Raw genomic sequence first — 17220 nt, forward strand, 5'->3', positions numbered from 1 at the left:
TTGGCGCTCGGCTGCAACGCCAACAGAGGTTTTTCTCTGTGGTATCATTAGTATTGAGCTTCAATGTACCCGTGCCTGCAGCTGGGGGAAGCTGGGGAAGAGGAGACAATGACAGTGGGGCTAAGCACAGCGGTGTGGGTGCTCAGAGCGTGCCCTGGGCCAGCCAGAGGCAAGATGGGTGCCTCTTTGCTGTAGCCTGGCTGGCGCTGCCTCACTCAGCCTCATCCCCTCCGCACCTTATGGCCTCTCCAGTTATTCTGACAGCTGTCAAATGACTTAGGCACCGACCAGTGTGTACGATGGGAGTGTACGATGCAACACAGGCCCCATCAGTGAGGCTTTTGGTACCCAAGGTAAACACCACTCCGGAGACAAGCAACAGCCGCAGGGCATTATTTAGAGGCCAACGTTGCCTTTGTCCATGCAAACACTTCCACTGGCTGCTGTTTATGGGCTCCGTGCTACCTGGCCACCTCTACGAGATCCCGGGCTGGCAGCCAAAGCCCACCTGTGTCCAAGGATTTCTTCCCCTTTGTGGCACAGCAGACACGGATGCAAAGCGAGGGCTCCTTATAAACGCACCTCCATCCTCGCAACTCACATGTGCCTTGCAAGGCACACGGATAACCACTTGGGACACGCTGGGAAGAGTAATACGAACTGAACTGCGAATCCATCTGTCCTCAGGGCTGCAGATACAAACCGTAAAGCTTTGTAAGGCTTTACAATGGTCGCGGGGCAAATCTGCTCGCCTTTGGGCAGCCCAGTGCCCCACGTTTGGGCAGCCCAGCACCCCGCGTTTGGGCAGCCTCACGTATGGGTGACTTCTGTGGAACTCAGTGTGAGGGGTACCAACTAGCCGAGCACGGAAGGGCATTGCTGGGCGGACTTGAGCAGAAGGCTTCACCCCAGGCTCAATTTTGGGATGAGGTCACGGAGGGAGGCAGGACGGTGATGCGTGCTCTGGCAGACAACCGATCACTAGGGGGGATTCCCCCCTACCCCCCCCCTCCCAATCCCCCGTGCCCCCCCCCCCAAGTTGCCAGAAGGCGTCAAGCCGAACGCCTGCGGCAGATTCCCTCCCGGGGGGGGACACACGGACACACGCACAGCCCCACACACACACGCGACACGGGCGGCGGCCGAGCCCTGACGCCCCTTCCCTTCCCCTCCCCTCCCCGGAGCGGGGCGCGAGGCGCGGGGCGGCGCGCGCGGCGGGGCCGAGGGGGTGGGGGGGTGGGGGGATGGGGGGGGGGGAAGGTGGGGGGGTGGGGAAGGGGGGGCGGGGGGCGGCGCGCGGGGCGGGCGCGGGGCGGCGCGCGCGGGGTGCGCGGGCGGGCGCGGATCGCGGCGGCGGCGGCGGCGGCGATGGCTTTCGAGGCGCTGGCGGAGGCGGCGGAGCGGTGGTGCGCCCGCACGCCCTTCCAGCTCATCGCCGCCGAGGAGACGGAGCGGCGCATGGACTTCTACGCCGAGCCCGGCGTCTCCTTCTACGTGCTCTGCCCGGAGGCCGCCTGCGGCGACAATTTCGTGAGTGCCCCGGGAGAGGACCGGAGGTGGGGGGGGGGGGTGGAGGGGGTGGAGGGGGGAAATGGGGGTGGGGAAAGGCGGTCACGGGCACGCGTGGGGATCTGTGCGTGCGGGTGCCTTCATCCCCTGCACCGCTTCGGGACGTCCCCCTCCGCCCTCCGTGCGGGTCCCCGGTGCTTGGGGGAGCGCCCGAAGCGGGGAGCGCTGGGGTTGGGGGTTGCGGAGGACGGGGCCGTGCCCCGGAGAGGGGGAGGGATGCGGGGATGGAGGGCGGTGGTGCCGGGGGCTGCGGGGGCGCCCGGCGTGCGGGCCGGGAGTGATGGGGACAGGGCGGGGGGCCGGAGGGACGGGGGGCGGAGGGGGGATCCTCCCCAGCGCGCACCACAGTCTGCAAAATGGAGTCCGCTGCCGGTGGGGGGCGGCCCTGCGGGCAGGGCTGTGGGCAGGGACCCCCGCCCGCCTCCCCCATCACCCTGGCCCGGGGAGGCTGCGGGCTCCGGGAGCGGGGGTTAGGAAGGGTGCGAGCTCTCCCTCCCCACCCCCCTTCCCCTTCCGCTCCTCCAACGCCCCGCGGGGGCTGCAGCTGCTGCTCTCCCCGCGGCCCCTCCATTCTCCCGGGGTGCCGGGGCCGGGGCACGGCGTAGGGACGGGCGGACTCGCAGGGCTGTCACGGCAAATGGAGAATGGGCAGGAATAAAATGGAGTCAGGATGACAGGAGGGCCGCGCCCCCCCCCTCCGCACTCCCCCCACTCCCCCCCCTCCCGCTTCCACCCCCACCCCCTCCCCGCCGGGGCTGGGGGGACCTGGGCAGGTGCCGGCCTGGCGCCGCCGCGCCCCCTCCCCTCGCGGAGTTCAGTGGCAAGTTTGTGCAGAAATGGCACCGGAGAAACAACCCGTGGCTTTGGGATGGGGGTGTGTATGTGTGTGTGTGTGGGGGGGGGGGGGTGTTGGGTTGTTCCCCTCCCCCTCAGCCCTCCCTCCCTCCCCATGCTGAGCAGAAGTGCAAGAAGTTGCCGAAAAGCAGCACCTCGCCACCTCGCCACGGGGTTTGGAACCTGCAGAGCTCCGGATAGCTGCGGTGGAAGGCTTTTCTTTTGCCTTTTTAATAAATAGCTGGTAGCGCAGACCACTATTGCAGGAATGCTGTAGGTCCTTCCCTTCCCGGAGCAACTTTCATCCCCCAGCCTGCCTGACAAATGTTCGTTAATTCCCTTTCCAACAGGTAAGTGCGGTATGAACCTATCTGACAGATGGGATCATGGAAACAAAGAGCAGTGAACTGACTTCTCCAAGACCACAAATCTCAGCGAGCGGGACGGGTTATTTATCGTGTCGGGCAGATGGTCCTGCTGTATTATGAAAGAAGTTATTTGGAGTTTAGTTATGCATCTGCCCAGGGACACGCGAGACCTTCAGCCTCAGTCCTGGACGTGGGAGTGGAGCATCTCTGAGTGAGGGCTCTCTCTCTCCAGGGTGGGATTAGCCCTGTGCACCCATCTCCTACAGCACCCATGAGCCAGTCAAACCCTGGTGCCCATTGCCTTCTGCCCAGACAGGGCCATGCCTGCTGGACTCTTAAGCAGGGATACGTATGAAACTGATGCAGGATGAGGCTAAAGCTGTGCTGGATGCTAATGATACTGGAAATTACAAAGAAAGCTCACTATTTTTCTTTCTGCGTTGTTCCTTTCTATGCTGCTCAATAATTGAGCAAACTCCTTCAAAACAAAATCTAGTGAACTTAAAAAAAAAAAAGCTTAAGCAGTTTCAGACCCTATTCCCATGCTTCCAATGCTGGCCAGTTTTTGTGGGTTTGCAACCACATTTTCCCTTTTTTTTTTTTTTTTTTTTCCTTTTGGCAAGTATTTTCATTCCAGGGTTACTGTGGGAAGGACTCCCCGCCCAAAGCTGCCAGGAGTAAAGCTCAGCAAAAGGGCCAACTCCTGTCAAATGCAGATCATCAACAGCGGAAAACTAGAGGCAGCTTTTTCTTCTGTCTTTTTTTTTTCTTTGGCATAATTAGTTGAGGCACTTTTTGTAGTAATAATACTTTTAAGACAGGCTGATAGGTGTCATTCTTAATTCTTTTCCTGTCGATGGTGTCTCTTTAATGCGATTAAGGACCACTAATGAGCTGATTCGCCAGCATCATGTTTTCTGCTCCTAGTGCACAATGGGGCTTCATTTCTGCTCCCAGCTTGGCTATCTTGTTTTTTGCAGTCTTTTTCCTTTTCTTTTTTCTTCTTCTTTTCTTTGTTCCAGAAGATAAGTTTCCTTTCCACATGTAGTTACAGGCTAAAGTTTATTTTAAGGAGTCTTAACACAAGCCAGGGAACTGATTCTCATTTGCGCTTGAGCCTTGTTGCATGGGTCCAGTGATACAATGGAGTATGAAAGTGGGTAAATGTAAACAGAATTCAGGGTGGCACACCTTACAGCCTTCCTGCACCCCTGTGACTCTCATAAGGGGCACCTCACATTTAATAAACCATCTGGTGCCTGATATTCTTGTTGTCTTTCTTTACATCTTCATTTCATAATAATGTGACTTAAAAAGCTATGTGGGAGGTGCCAGAGAAGTCCATGATAACCCACTTGTAAGGAGGAAAGGATGAGCATGATGAACTTAAAAGGGAGGAGGAGAAAAACATGGAAAGGTTGCCAAGATGCGCAGTCTGGGGGAGAATAACTCTGAATTGGGTATAAAATCAGAGATTCTGCATCACAACAACCATATCATTTTAATCTCCTGTAAAGGTATCTTTGGGCTAGGTTTTTAACATGCTAGGGATGCAGAAAGCCCATCTAGATGCCTGTGGGCTCTTCCAGTACCACCTGGACACTGAAGCTCTCTGAATCAGCATTTTAGTTAGCTGAGCTGCATATAATTTGGCTTCTGAGGCTTGTGGTGTTCTCTAAAAAAAATAATTCGACTTGTGCAGCCATAGCAAATGAGGGTAAGGGTTGTGATGCTCTCTCTTTAAGCCCACCATTCATTTTGTCACTTCATTATTGCTGATGTTCAAAGCAACAGATAAAGCAAATATGATGCCACCTTGATGCCAGATTTCCTGTAAAATCTTTTAGAACAGAGTCAGTGAGTCTGGAGTATTTTCTGCAAGTCGAATCATCCCCATAAAGTTTTGCTGCTGTGCTCAGCAGGTGGGCTGGTTAGAAAAAGGTGGTCCAGCAAGTGACTCTCTCATCCAGCAACACTGAATCGTCTAAAGGCGTGAGGAAAAGCAAACCCCTCCAGATGCAGCCCTATGAATTGCCTCAGCTATGTGCTGCCTGTAGATGCTGAACTAAATAATTCAACCATGATCCTAGGTCAGCCGAGGTGGAAATTAGCGGCGGTGTGCTTTTGTAGTGACACAAAGCAACCCTGAGCAAAACTGGGCAAGCTTGGAAAACACAGACTCAGATGATGAGGTTAATTTCTTTTTTTTTTTTTTTCAATTGTGCAGCCACAGCCAAGCTCTGTGGCCCACCAGTTTGGCAGCAGCCCGCTTCTCCCTCTGCAAAGAGGTTCTCAAGCATCAGGGTTTTTCCAGGAAAAGCCTCTCTGTGTGCGCAGCCTCGCTGACTGCTCCAACTTTCTAAGCAAGAGCCGAATCCTCAAGTTACGTTTGTTTTTATTTTGAGAGGCCAAAATTCCTTTTGCAGGTTCCTCTCTGGAGATGTGTGAGTCAGTGGTGAGACTCAGTTCCTGTAATGCCTCGGTGCAGAGCTGGACGTCCGCAGAGGACTGTAGATGTGTATGGAGACATAGCTCTTACAACCCTGCTCCTTGCTGTCGATAGGGATTCTTCCTGGGGGACTGGGGGAAGATGAAATCACACTATTCCCAAACGAGATGTATGGCACAGAAGACCTTTCATAGCGTGTTTGTTGCTGTAGCCAAAGTTTTTAATCTTCTGCAGACATGGGAATTGTTGGAAGCCTCACTTGCTTATTGCCTTACAGTGCTATGCGGAAAAAGCCTCTTCAAAGGCTCGGTGATCAAGTTACTCGCTCAGCTTTTCCCCTTGTGCTAGGTCATCTTATTCTGTGCTACCACTGACAAATTCACACTGGAGCCTAAAGCGTCGTGTGGCTGGGAAAAGAGGCTGTAAGAACATGGTAGGGTGGCATGGGGTTAACTTTCCCCGGGGGTCAAACCAGCTATTACTTATAAAAGGGCAGGGCCTGATTTTCATTTGTGTGGAAGCTCCTGTGTATAGGTCTGGTAGTCGACAGAAGCCGCAGTTTAAACAAGAATCAGGATGTTAGCAGTCATAATCACTTTATCCATATAAACAGTTACAACAGGTTTAGCACGAGCCCTGAATCGCCAAGCTGTGACATCCACTTCTTGAGTCTGACGCAAAGACTAGAAGCAACCGCACGGTTATTGCTGACCCCAAGTATTTAAGAAACCATGGGCCAGACCTCCTAAACCTCGAGGCTGCTCTTAAAAATGTTGTGATTTGAAAGTGTTCATTTGATGTTTTAAAGAAGGTTCGTTTGAGTTCGCTTCATGTACCTCCTGCCTTTTTAGGCCACAGAAATCACAAAGTGAAGTAGTTGTCTTTTTTTTTTTTCTTTTTTTCTTCTTTTTTTTGTAAACAGAAGCTGAGATTTGGTTGTGTATTTATAGGACTGCATGGCCCATGACTCTAAGATGGCATGAAGTATCATGAGACTTGTGGTATGTGCCTTTGAGAGTTGGCAAGACACTAAAGAACCTATTTTTATTGCCAGGCTGGTTAAGAGATGACTCTGGTTATATGGAAAGAGCAGAACCTATCAGTAAGGCAGGGCTCTCTTCAAAAGAGAAAACATTTCTCTGTGCTTATGCTTGTAAAATGCAACAAGCATTTGAGAAAATGTAGGTTAAGTGAGGTTCATAGCAAGACAGGGGCTGTTCTAATCTTAAAGGTGCAGCTGAGGTGATGTTAAGTAGTGTTTTCTTTCAATGACTGTACAGCTGCACTCCTGGCAGGTATTCACCACCAAGCAGGAAGGTGACACGCAAGCCTTGTGTTAGGGGTTGAGACATCTGTTGTTCTGACTCTTTCCCTAAACGTTAGTTAAGGTTCAGAGAGACCCTCCTCTTCCCTTGTTTAAGCATAACCTCCTCTTTATAGCACCATAAAAAGCTGTGCAGCCCTCTTGGGGAACAGGGCTGCTGTGCAAAAACAGAGACAGAAGAGTCTCAAAACAGTTTTGCAGTATTGCACTTCCCTGTGCAGCAGACAGTCCCATGCTCAAAGTCCTAGAAAGGGAAATTTTTTAAAGTGTACGCAGTAGCTTCAGTTACGTGCTGCCCTTGCATGCAAGAGGTGTTGGCACCTGAATGCTTCCACCATTGCTCACCAGCTCTGTGTTAAACAACTTCATAGCGGCGGAATACCTCTCAGTTTCGGGAGAGGCTTCACACAGCCAAGCTGGGGAACCAGCTTGTCCAAAGCAAGAGCACGAATCCCAAATAGGTTTCAAAGTACCAGCCCAGGAAGAGAAGATTTGGGTCTGGGAGGAGTAAACCTCAAAATGGGGAGGGAGGCATGGAGTGCCAGGATGTTGTGAGTGCTCAAATGTCATTCTTAGGCTCTCTGTCTAACCTGTGGCTACATTTTGCATCTTCTCTTCTGCATCGTCAAGAGAATTACATGTCAAGTTCCACCTCCAGGGTCTCAGCACACTTGCACTAACGCCAGGAAGGGAAAGAAATGCTGTTAGCCCTTCCTGAGGGCTTTGTTGCAGCAGATGATGCAGAAGAAGAGAAAACCCAACATGACTGTTCCAGGTCTGAGCAGGGCTGCTGTCAGACGAAAGCACCTTCGCTTTTAAAATGCGCGTGCGCAAGGCGTGCGTACCCTTCGTTGCTGGTGCTGTCATGAGGCGTTTTCCTCTTCTGGATCAATTTCCCTGCTTTCTGATGCACCATAAGATGAAGGTTACTCCTCAGAAGCGTGGCTTCTGGAACAGCCTGCAGTGCCCGTCCCCAGTGCAGGCCTGAGCTGCGGGAGGCCCACCACACTTCAGCCGACGTTTACAGCATGTCGCCATACAAAAATCAGGTGGAAGGGCCATCGTGAATTCCTGCTAATGCCTGTTCTTTCTTGTGTTGCTGTTGGCTTTCAGCACGTGTGGAGCGAAAGTGAGGACTGCTTACCTTTTCTGCAGCTCGCACAGGATTACATCTCGTCCTGTGGGAAAAAGACACTCCATGAAATACTGGAAAAAGTCTTCAAGTCCTTCAGACCCGTAAGTAGTGCCTCTTTTTTCTTCTTTTTTTTTTTTTTAATTTTAAACTTCTAAACATTGACAGTTGCCCATGGCTTTTAATAGGGTAACACTGGATGGAGCATGGCAATCTTTCTTCTGGGGGGACTTACACCTCCAGTCAGTTGCTTGGGCGCAGGGGTGTTAGCAAATCAATTACTGTCAGGCAATTGGAAATTGTTTCTTGGAAGCCAGCTGCTTTTTTTGGTTTTGTTTTTTTTTTCTCTTTTATTTCCATCTCTAGATTTGAGAGGATGACATTCCCACGCAGGGTGGGAGGCCAACTGGTGTGGCAGCCGGTGGCAGTGGCTCCCCGGCTGCGTAGGGGCTCGCATCCTGCTGATGCGGCGCTGACCGAGGAACTGGATGCGAGTCAGCGCCGCGGGACTTTGTGGCAGAGTTGTTTCCTGGCGCTGGGATTGGGGAGTTTTGCAGGGATCTGAGTAGCACGAGTAAACCTCTGGGAAGCTGTAAGCACGGTCTCTCCTCAGAGTGGTTTGTTTTATTTTAGGCTTGGCTTTTTTTCCCCACAAGTGGTCCAGATTTTGCTGGTTGCCACTTGGAATTTGTAAACGCCAGTTTGGGCACTGCTTGAGAAGAAGTTGGAGCAGAAGCTGAGTTTTGTGGGGAAAGGGCTTGTATTTTCCTGTTTTGCTGCTTCTCAGCTTTCTCTGTCCTTGTTTAACACTAAGATTTGGGTCAAAGCCTGAGTTTCATCAGTGTGAGGTGACTTGGGCTGGCCGTTGTCCTTCATTTTTGCCAAAACCTCCTTTTGAGTGCCTGCGGCTGGGTAAGGGGCTGTTGCAAAGTAGAGCAGAGGTTCACTGCCAGACCCGTGCTCCCATAATGTCCATGGGAACGCTGACTGATGGACATTTTTATACTGAACTCAAAATGTAGACCTTCCTTCCCCCCTCCCCCTCTTTTTCTGGCTGAATAACTGAGAAGACCGAAAGTGTATCCCAAGTATTTGGAGCGAAAGGGAGGAGCTGGAGCTCTGATATGAAAATACTGGCCCTCCTCCCTGTGTTACACCCTTGCGTTGCCTTGCCACGGACCACCACAGCTGGTCGACATAAAAGAGCATCGTTTTAAAGAATCCTTTGAGAGACTGGAAATAAATAGAACAGATGCACACTTTTCTTAGAAAGGGCTGGAAATCTGATCCGTCAGTACAGCTGCTTGTAATTGTGAAAACATACAAAAATATAAATATGTTTCCCAGAACAGTATTCGGGCCTTGGATCTTCGTAGCTGTTTTCTCCTGCTCAGAAAAGCTGTCTTTGAGGAGAAGCTTCCATTGGTTTAACCAAAGGGGACTTCAGAAAGGCTTAATTAAATTGGTACAGATCACTTCTTTCATTTAAGCCGCATTTATTTCGGTGTAGCTTAAGTTGCTGAGAAATTGGCTTTAGTCAAGCCAAGTTAAGCTACTCTTCAGAACAAAAAGGTTCAAAGCAGGAGGAACCATTGTGTTCATTTAGTCTGGGCCCTTCATTAATGCATCACGTTTCACCCCATGATTCCTACCACCGACCACATAAACTGTGGAATGTACCTTTTCCAAGGGCCATGATGTAAAGTCTTCAGCCGTCTTGATGTAAGGTCTTCAGGTGATGTAAAGGATACCATGCTACTGAGCACTTTTTCCTCTCATCGTTAGTTATGCTCCCGTGAAAAACTTCTCTTCACAATCCACATTTTTCTAGATTTGCTTCCCAACTGTTGAATTCCGTTGTGCTGTTGTATGCTCAGGACTGGTGTCCCCAGGTACCACTTTTTATTTTCTCCTGGATGTACCACAAAGATTAAGCTTCTCACATTCTCCTTTGACTTAGTATTGAGTGACTTGCATCAGCATAAAGAATCCAGTTTTATCATTCAAGGTATGGCTGTGTGTGGACAAGTCTAATAAGGAGTGTATTGACATACCCCCCTTACTGTCATTATTAAAAATAACACACGTGTGGTAGGATAGATTTTAAAAAGTGAAGGGTGTTGGGATAGATGTATGGAAACGGTTACTTTACACCCTCAGGCCTTTGCCAGAGCAAAACTGCTTTTCATCAGTACAGGGAAATTATTTCCTTGGCATTACTTTGCTCTGCTCTGCATCCTCTTTTGCTAACGATACCGCCTTGCCGCGAGTGTGGAGGTAACAGGGCATTTGCAGGGCATTTCTTCTCTACTCTCCCAGCCAAGTGGTCTGGCAAATTTCAGTTTGAAAAATGGCACTTTAGGGAAAAATGGTGCTGAAGGTCAGACTGGGTTCTTCTGAAGTGTCTGATGGCCCTGGCTACTCAGCCTGAGACACTGAGGATGGTCTAGAGGCCAGACCTTCTGAAAGTCTTTTCCATTTTGGTACTTCCAGATGGACATCTGACATAATTAGACACTTTGAAAGTCTTTGTTGGGGTCCTTTGAGGATTATTTAGTAGGATGTACCAGTGGTACATCTGCAGCTCTCTGTGTCCTCATGCATGGCCCAAGCACCCACCCTTCCTTAACCGAAGGCTCCCAGACTTCGCAACTCATCTCAGCGCTGCTCCAGGGAACATTTGTGATAACAGCCCAAACTGTGTCTCTGAAAGCTTACCCTGGGACTATGACCTGGGAAAGGACTGACTGCTCATGCTGCTGGGCCCCACATTTTGGAGGTGGTGAGAGTAGGGATGCCCAGTGCTTAGCATCCCTTTCAATGACAGACAGATTTCCTGCCGCTCGCCGCTCTTCCCTGGATGCAGAGGGCAGTGAGGGCGGTTGGGGGGCTGCTCTCTCCCTTACGTTTTATGGGCATAGGCACAGTGCCAAGGCAGGATATTTATTTAGATGAGGTTTTTTAAAAGTATTGGTTAACCTGTGACAGCTAAACCATGGCCCTGAATCCTGCTGTAAAGGTCAAGTTATTCCCTTGCTGCAGGTGGTGGGGACCATGATATCTCTGCCCACTTCTGCCTTCCCAGGTCAGTTTCCACAAAGCTCTGGGATTTGCCTTATTATCCACTTACTCACGGAGCATCCACAACTACCAGACACCGTGCAGGTACATGGAGTGGCACTGGGCTGAAATACCACTATTTCCCTCAGAGTATCCCAGCTTCTCCAATGCTTTTGTCTCTCAGGTGCCAGAGGTGTCCATTCTGGTGCTTGTAAACACATCTGCCTGGAGACTAAGCCCTTTGCACTGGCATTCAACAGTGCCACATTATCTCTGGTGTAGCATTGCGTGGGCTGCTAAAGCTCGGTCTTTTTCTTGGTTTAGTTTCATGCTTGTACACCAGCTTTTGGTAGGAGGCAATGTCACTCTGCTTTCGTGACTGAAAAACTACTAGGTTATTTGTATAAAATCAGGGCACTTTGAAAGAGTTAGGAAAGAAAGACAAATAAAAAAAAAAATATAATATGCCCGAGGGACATCACACCAACTGGCAGAGTCTGCAGAGAGCCAAAACATGAGCTTTACAGCTCAGCAGCAAATTCCAGGCCTCCTACACTGAGCTCACCTTCAGCCTAAAACCCTACAACTGAGCTGGGCAGTCTGCAGTGTAGAAGCCATTTATCTCATATTCATCGAACTCATTCATGTTCCAGTGACCTCTCCTTTACTTCCAGATGGGTAGTTTGGCCAGCAGGAATAAATAGATGTGTTTCAGGCTGTGCTGTGCTGTTTGTCCTCCCTCTTCCCTCACCACCCTCCTGTCCTTCTCCTCCACCTAGCGGTTTTGTTCCCTTTGGCTGTTTGGCTAATGGATCAAGCTCTCTCTTTCTACACCCCTTTCCGGCTCTACCTCTTTCCTCCTTGGTTTTTTGCTCTCTGTTAAAGTCCTCTCAAGTCTGCCATGTGGCTGATACTTTGGTGTCTGATGTAGATGTGGGCTAGAAGCAGAAACCAGTGTGTTTGAAAGAAGGCAGCGTGGGTTAACTCAGGCATCTTATTTTGTCCTCATCTTTTATACACCCTCCTCCTGCTTTGACCTATTGTTTGTAAGAGCAACCTGCGCTTGGAACCTTGATCATCCCTCCTTGGGATCAAGGTGTGAGCTGGTTGTCATTGAAGTCCAGAGAGTGCTATGGGGTTAACAGCAGTGAGTCCTGTGGGAAACAGATGTGACCCCTGAAAGCAGGACCTGCATGGTTGAAGTCCTGGGTGCCTTGGAAGATCATAAAGTGTCTGTGAGAGAACGAAACTGTGCCTCTCTTGGAAGAATATCCCATCCTGCCCCATGCCTACCCATCTCACGCTCTCTAAAACTGCTAATTCCTGCAGAATTACTCTTGATTTACACTGTGCTGGGGAGAGGACAGCTGAATTTCCCGAGAGGGAAGGGAGAGGGGATGTGTGAAAAGCAGGATGTGCTCCCTGCCTTTGGGATCATGTGGATCTCTGCGGTTCTCGTGGTGCACGTTGTGTTTTCCGTGCTGATTCTGCACGGGAAAGGCTTACACAGTGCCCCATAAAATGAAGATGCATGTGGCTCATTTCCCTGCAAATCGAGGAGGAATTATAACCAGAGCTGGGCAAAAAAAAAAATGTGATCAAAGCTCGTTGTGCCGGGTGATATAAATGGAGCAGTACAACACTCACATGGAATTTGAATCTGCCAAATCAGTTTAGCAACAATAATACCGGTGGGTAAGAAAGTCTGGAGGTCTTGCTTTTGCATTTAAAAAACCTGGGTATTTTCATTTCAGCTTCAGTGTGAAACAAAACTCCCACATCCTGAAAATGAACCAAGTAGTTTCACGTTTGGTTAAGCATTTGATTTGAAAGCAATTGTATGTATAGGAATATTTATTCTTTGTTCTGCTCAGAAAACAAGAACGTTTTCAGCTAGTATTTTTAAAATGCAAAGTTAGCATTCCATTTCTCTGCTGAAGAACCCCTGCTACTAAAACAAAACCCCCTGGGTTTCTCCCCGTGCTGGTGAGGAGCACAAGCTTCACCAGACCCAGGGGCTAGCCCTGCACACTGCATTTGTATCTGCTGAATAATTCTGAACATTGATCGCAGACTGAATTAGTTTAGGTCCCTAAAAATCTGCCTCGTCACAGCCTTCTCATTTTCATGCTACCCCCTAGCGAGTGTCACCCTCCTCCTGATTTTTCTGGGCTTTGCCTCTTTCCAGAGCTAACAGCTGCGTCACACTCCAAACAGGGCATTAGATGCATCTGTGCTGCTCTTCCAGCCCTGGCAAGCTCAATACACGGCATTCCCAGTAATACCTGGCGTATGATGTTGCTTTGTGGCTATTAATAGTTGCTAGTGCAGGATTCTAATACCAGATTTCCACAACAGATGCATTATTTTGACTATTGTTTATCTGCCTTCCTGACTTCTGTTGGCTTGGCAACCTTTTGGAGGAGAGGGGGAAAGTTCAAACATCACTGTTTGCTCCTTTTCTTGTGGCAAACAAGTGCCACTGCAGCAAGTGGAGGCATCCAAACATTGTCCAAGGAAGATGGGCTGCCAGTTTTTCACTAACCCAAATCCAACAGGCAGAAACTTAGAAGGACTCATGCGATTTCGAGCATGTAAGGCTTTTTTAGGTGTGATGGACTGAAGGGTTCAAGGGAAGAACTTGATGTCATGGGATTTTTATGGACTCTTTGCCTACCCGGTACCAGCCAGTTCTGCATGAGGATGCTCTCTTCTTTAGCTTTTGTTAGGCTGCCAAACATGATCTTAAACTGAGGTAACTACTGCTGCGGTATTGTCACGGTTCTTTTTGAAGTTAAAGCACTGCCAAGTCTAAACACTCAACAATTCCTGATAGGACCTCAGGGAAGAACACAAAGCTTTTAGCAAGTGCTTTGCTTTGGTTTTATTTATCTTCCAGTCTCTGAGCACTTAATTTGGTGTAAGTATGCATTTTCAAACCTTTCTCTATCACAGAAGGGAGAGAAAAAGAGTCGAGATGATTACGCAACGCTGTTACTCCAGGGTTTGAGGTTTTCAAGAAGTGGTGCCTAGGTACTGTGAGAAGATTTGCAGCCAAGCTGCACAAAGTGAGTAATTCGCTATTACACAGTATTTTCTCTTCTTTGTAGTTACTTGGGCTTCCAGATGTTGATGATGATGCATTTGAAGAATATAACGCAGATGTGGAAGAAGAGGAACCAGAAGCCGATCACCAACAGATGGGTGTCAGTCAGCAGTGATGTTCTGAGAAGCTAAAAAAATTCGGAAGCCTTTGGTACCAGGGTCAGGTGGTCCCACGTTAGCCTGTTCGAATTAGCACATCACATGGGGATATCTGGCTCCCAGGATAAAAGTTTTACGAAACAGTTTAAAAAAACCCACATAATTGATGATGATGATGATGATAATAATAATAACCTGTGATGAGCTTTGCTAAGAAGTGACCTGAATTTTGCTCCTGCTTCAGTGGGTTTTCTATGGAGTTGTCTTGGTAGCATTCTGCCATTATCAGTCTAGAAGTAGTTTTGTTGCTGACTTGTCTCTTTGATTCGTGTTCGAGTTTAGCGTTCGCTGACATGAATGTAGAGCACCAGGAATGTAGGAAGCATGTGGCGAGAGTGCCGAGTCCTCGCCGGTGACCCTTCCGAGTAAACCAGCGCAGAGAGCGAATGCACCCTGAGCTTTCCTTTTTAGTTCAGCAGCTATGGGGTTGGGTTTTTTTTTTGACAAAGTACCAATCTTGGGAGAGATTTCTCCTGAAAAACACTAGTTTAATAGTGGTCGGTACTGCAGAAGTGCATGTGAAGGCGTAACAAAGATAATGGGAAGCGGGAAATCCAGGGGACTATCGGTGTCAGAGGTATTAATGTCATTTTGACACCTGAGTTTACAAGTGCTGGCTTGATAACTGGGAGTAATTAATGTCAGCAGTACTACAGGTTATAACCAACCCTGGTACTCCGACACCATTTGATCCAAAGCCAGACGCTGCTTTCGTACAGATCAGTTAAAAAACAGCCATCGCCTATCCCACTTCTGCGTGGCTGCCAACTTCAAGCATCGCTGTTTTTAATACACTGCTAAATTACTATTACTCAAACCTCATGGTATCGTAAATTGAAGTGCAACTTAACTTTGAAGCCATAAGGGTATAAACCAGCACCTGGCTTTTAAAATCATGCTGGACCTGTTCCTCTCCCTGGACCTTTGAGCCTAGTCAGGGCATTTACATCCCGTCAGAGGGGACCTAAATATTGCTACTTTGGCTGATAAAAAAACTAGTTGAGGTTTTAACTTAGCTAGGGACTTGGGTCTCCATAGGGATTGGAGGGGTCTTGGTATAAAGGAGAAGACCCTGTGTATTTTGTAACTATTTGGCGTAGATTTAAGTGGCTTGGGTGAGTACCAGACTGCAAAGATGCGGGGTCTCTATTTACTTGCCTTTTGTACTGAAAATGTAAGAAGCAAAGGGAATTCTCTTGGAATAACAGCTGTTTTCCACAATTGAGCAAAGTGTTTCTAAATTTACTCCTATTTTTTTTTTCAATTTTCTAAAAATCATGAAGTGAAGGTCACATGCTTCAAAACCCCTTTTGTACAAAATGAGCTTTATAAAAACAAAAAGTAAGCGAAGAGAAAATGCTTGGACAACTCCTAGAAACAGCTGGCACCGTTTTGAAAGTCCTGTTGTTAGCAATGTCTCATTTTCAATAGATTTTTCTTAAAGGTGGGTTTGGTTTTATTTTTTTTTTGTTTGTTTTTATTTTTTTGCAAGGTTACTTAAGGGAGCAAGTTTTCTTGGTGGTTTACAGTTCTGATGATGGCTCAAGAGATGCGTAGCACTTGATTTTTTCCAATCTGGGGCAAAGTCCTTCCGTAACTGGGACGGTGTATGGTACCCGAGTATGCACAGATGTGTCTGCAACACTGTAAAAGTTAAAGAATATCGAAGAAAAAACAAACAAAGAAGAGAGAAGCAGAGCTTAATGCAACTTTGTACATTATTTCGGCATGCAGGCATAAACATGGTAGTCGCAGCACATTTTCTATGGACTAGTGACGTGAGAACCGTGGCAGTTCATTGTATAACACTGTACAGCAGCAATAGGCTTTTTGCTTACTAAAATAAAGTGTAAGACCAGTGGTTTCCACCCCTGCTTTAAGTCCCTCAGTTTTTCTTTCCCGTCCTGCTGAAACAGATGCCATAACCTTAAAACAGAGCCTTGCTTCTGGAGAACCCTCCTCTTCGTAGCACCCAGTTCTTCAGCCGCGACTCATACAGGTAGATCCTGTGGGGCTGACTTTCTTCTGCTGTAATGTAAAGCAAGGTGCAATTTGCAGTAGCACAAGCTGGAGGCAAAGTTCTGCTGATGAGGTTTGCTGGCCTCTTGCACCTCTTTTGCTTAGGTACAGCTGGCTGGCACGTGCACGCACAGCCGCACGCACACCCAGGCACGGCTGCGTTGTGAGCTGAGCTGTGGGGCCAGTCTGGCTGGGAAATAACCCCCTGCCTTTTTTAGGGACAGGCAATTTTCCAGACAGATTAGCCCCACCATCTGCTCCAGTATGTGGCTGCACAGGACCAGTGCAGGCACAGTGGAGGGGAGGGTGCAGGGGTGGATGTGGGTGGTAGCTGAAGACCCACAGCCAGAGGCTCCTTGCACAGCCTTAGGGGCCCAGGGCAGAGGTGTGGGTGCAAGCTGAACCAGCCCATGCTCCATGAAGGGTCGACTCCCATAGGCTCGATTGGAGAATGGGGCTCTGTGTGGTAGCGGGATAGGCAGGAATTTGTGAAACAAGGAAAGACTGTAAGATAGTGCTTGTAATTGCATGCAGGAGGTTGTAATGTGTACTGCACTCTGCTGCCTTCCCTGCATATTGCTTGCATTGGTAATGACTGTGAGTATGGTTACAAGCAAACATAAAGCTGTAAGTTACATAGATATGTTTTCTGTAATCACTAACTCACTTCTTTTTTGGGATGCCACATGGGTGACCTCCACACCAGGCTGAACAGCCTGGGGGTGGGTGGCTTTCTGCAGCTCCCAACCCTTGTAGAATTCCCATGGAAGCCAGCGAGATGTTGTTCCGAGTGGGAACTGCAGGACCAGGCACTCCAGGGAATGCATGAGGCTTGGTCCCACAGAGAGCTGATCACTCTTGTCCCCTCTCACTTTGCTGGCGGCCAGATGTGTTGAGCCCTGCTGCTGGACTGAAGCACAACCAAGCAGCACTGAGGTTAAATCGGAATTTTATACATAGAAAAATTAATTTACACATGTATTAAATGTGAATGAGCATTAACATAGAATGTATTTTTACCAAAAAATCTCGATTGCTTACTTTGACCAAACACATTTCTGTATTACCATGTTACTTGTTCCACACCTACCAAACGATGTGAGAGATGTGGAACTGATTTAGTTGTATTACAAAGTATTTTTATATTTTATTTGTGTTTTATTTTTCCCCTCACCACATATTGAGCTTAGTAACCATTCAA

At 48.7% G+C, this 17220-nt stretch overlaps 1 protein-coding gene across 1 annotated transcript; it reads left to right on the plus strand.

Annotated features, from left to right (window-relative positions):
- Positions 1 to 1368: 1368 nt before the first annotated feature.
- MTURN (maturin, neural progenitor differentiation regulator homolog) lies at positions 1369 to 13957 on the plus strand (the record flags this gene model as incomplete). The annotated part of the gene is made up of 3 exons (XM_084280114.1): positions 1369 to 1530; positions 7658 to 7780; positions 13847 to 13957. 3 exons carry the CDS (start codon positions 1369 to 1371, stop codon positions 13955 to 13957), a joined length of 396 nt encoding a protein of 131 aa, XP_084136240.1.
- Between the last annotated feature and the right edge of the window lie 3263 nt (positions 13958 to 17220).

The sequence above is a fragment of the Gallinula chloropus genome, assembly GCF_964237585.1.
Source record: "Gallinula chloropus genome assembly, chromosome: 2".
NCBI classification, from domain to species: domain Eukaryota; kingdom Metazoa; phylum Chordata; class Aves; order Gruiformes; family Rallidae; genus Gallinula; species Gallinula chloropus.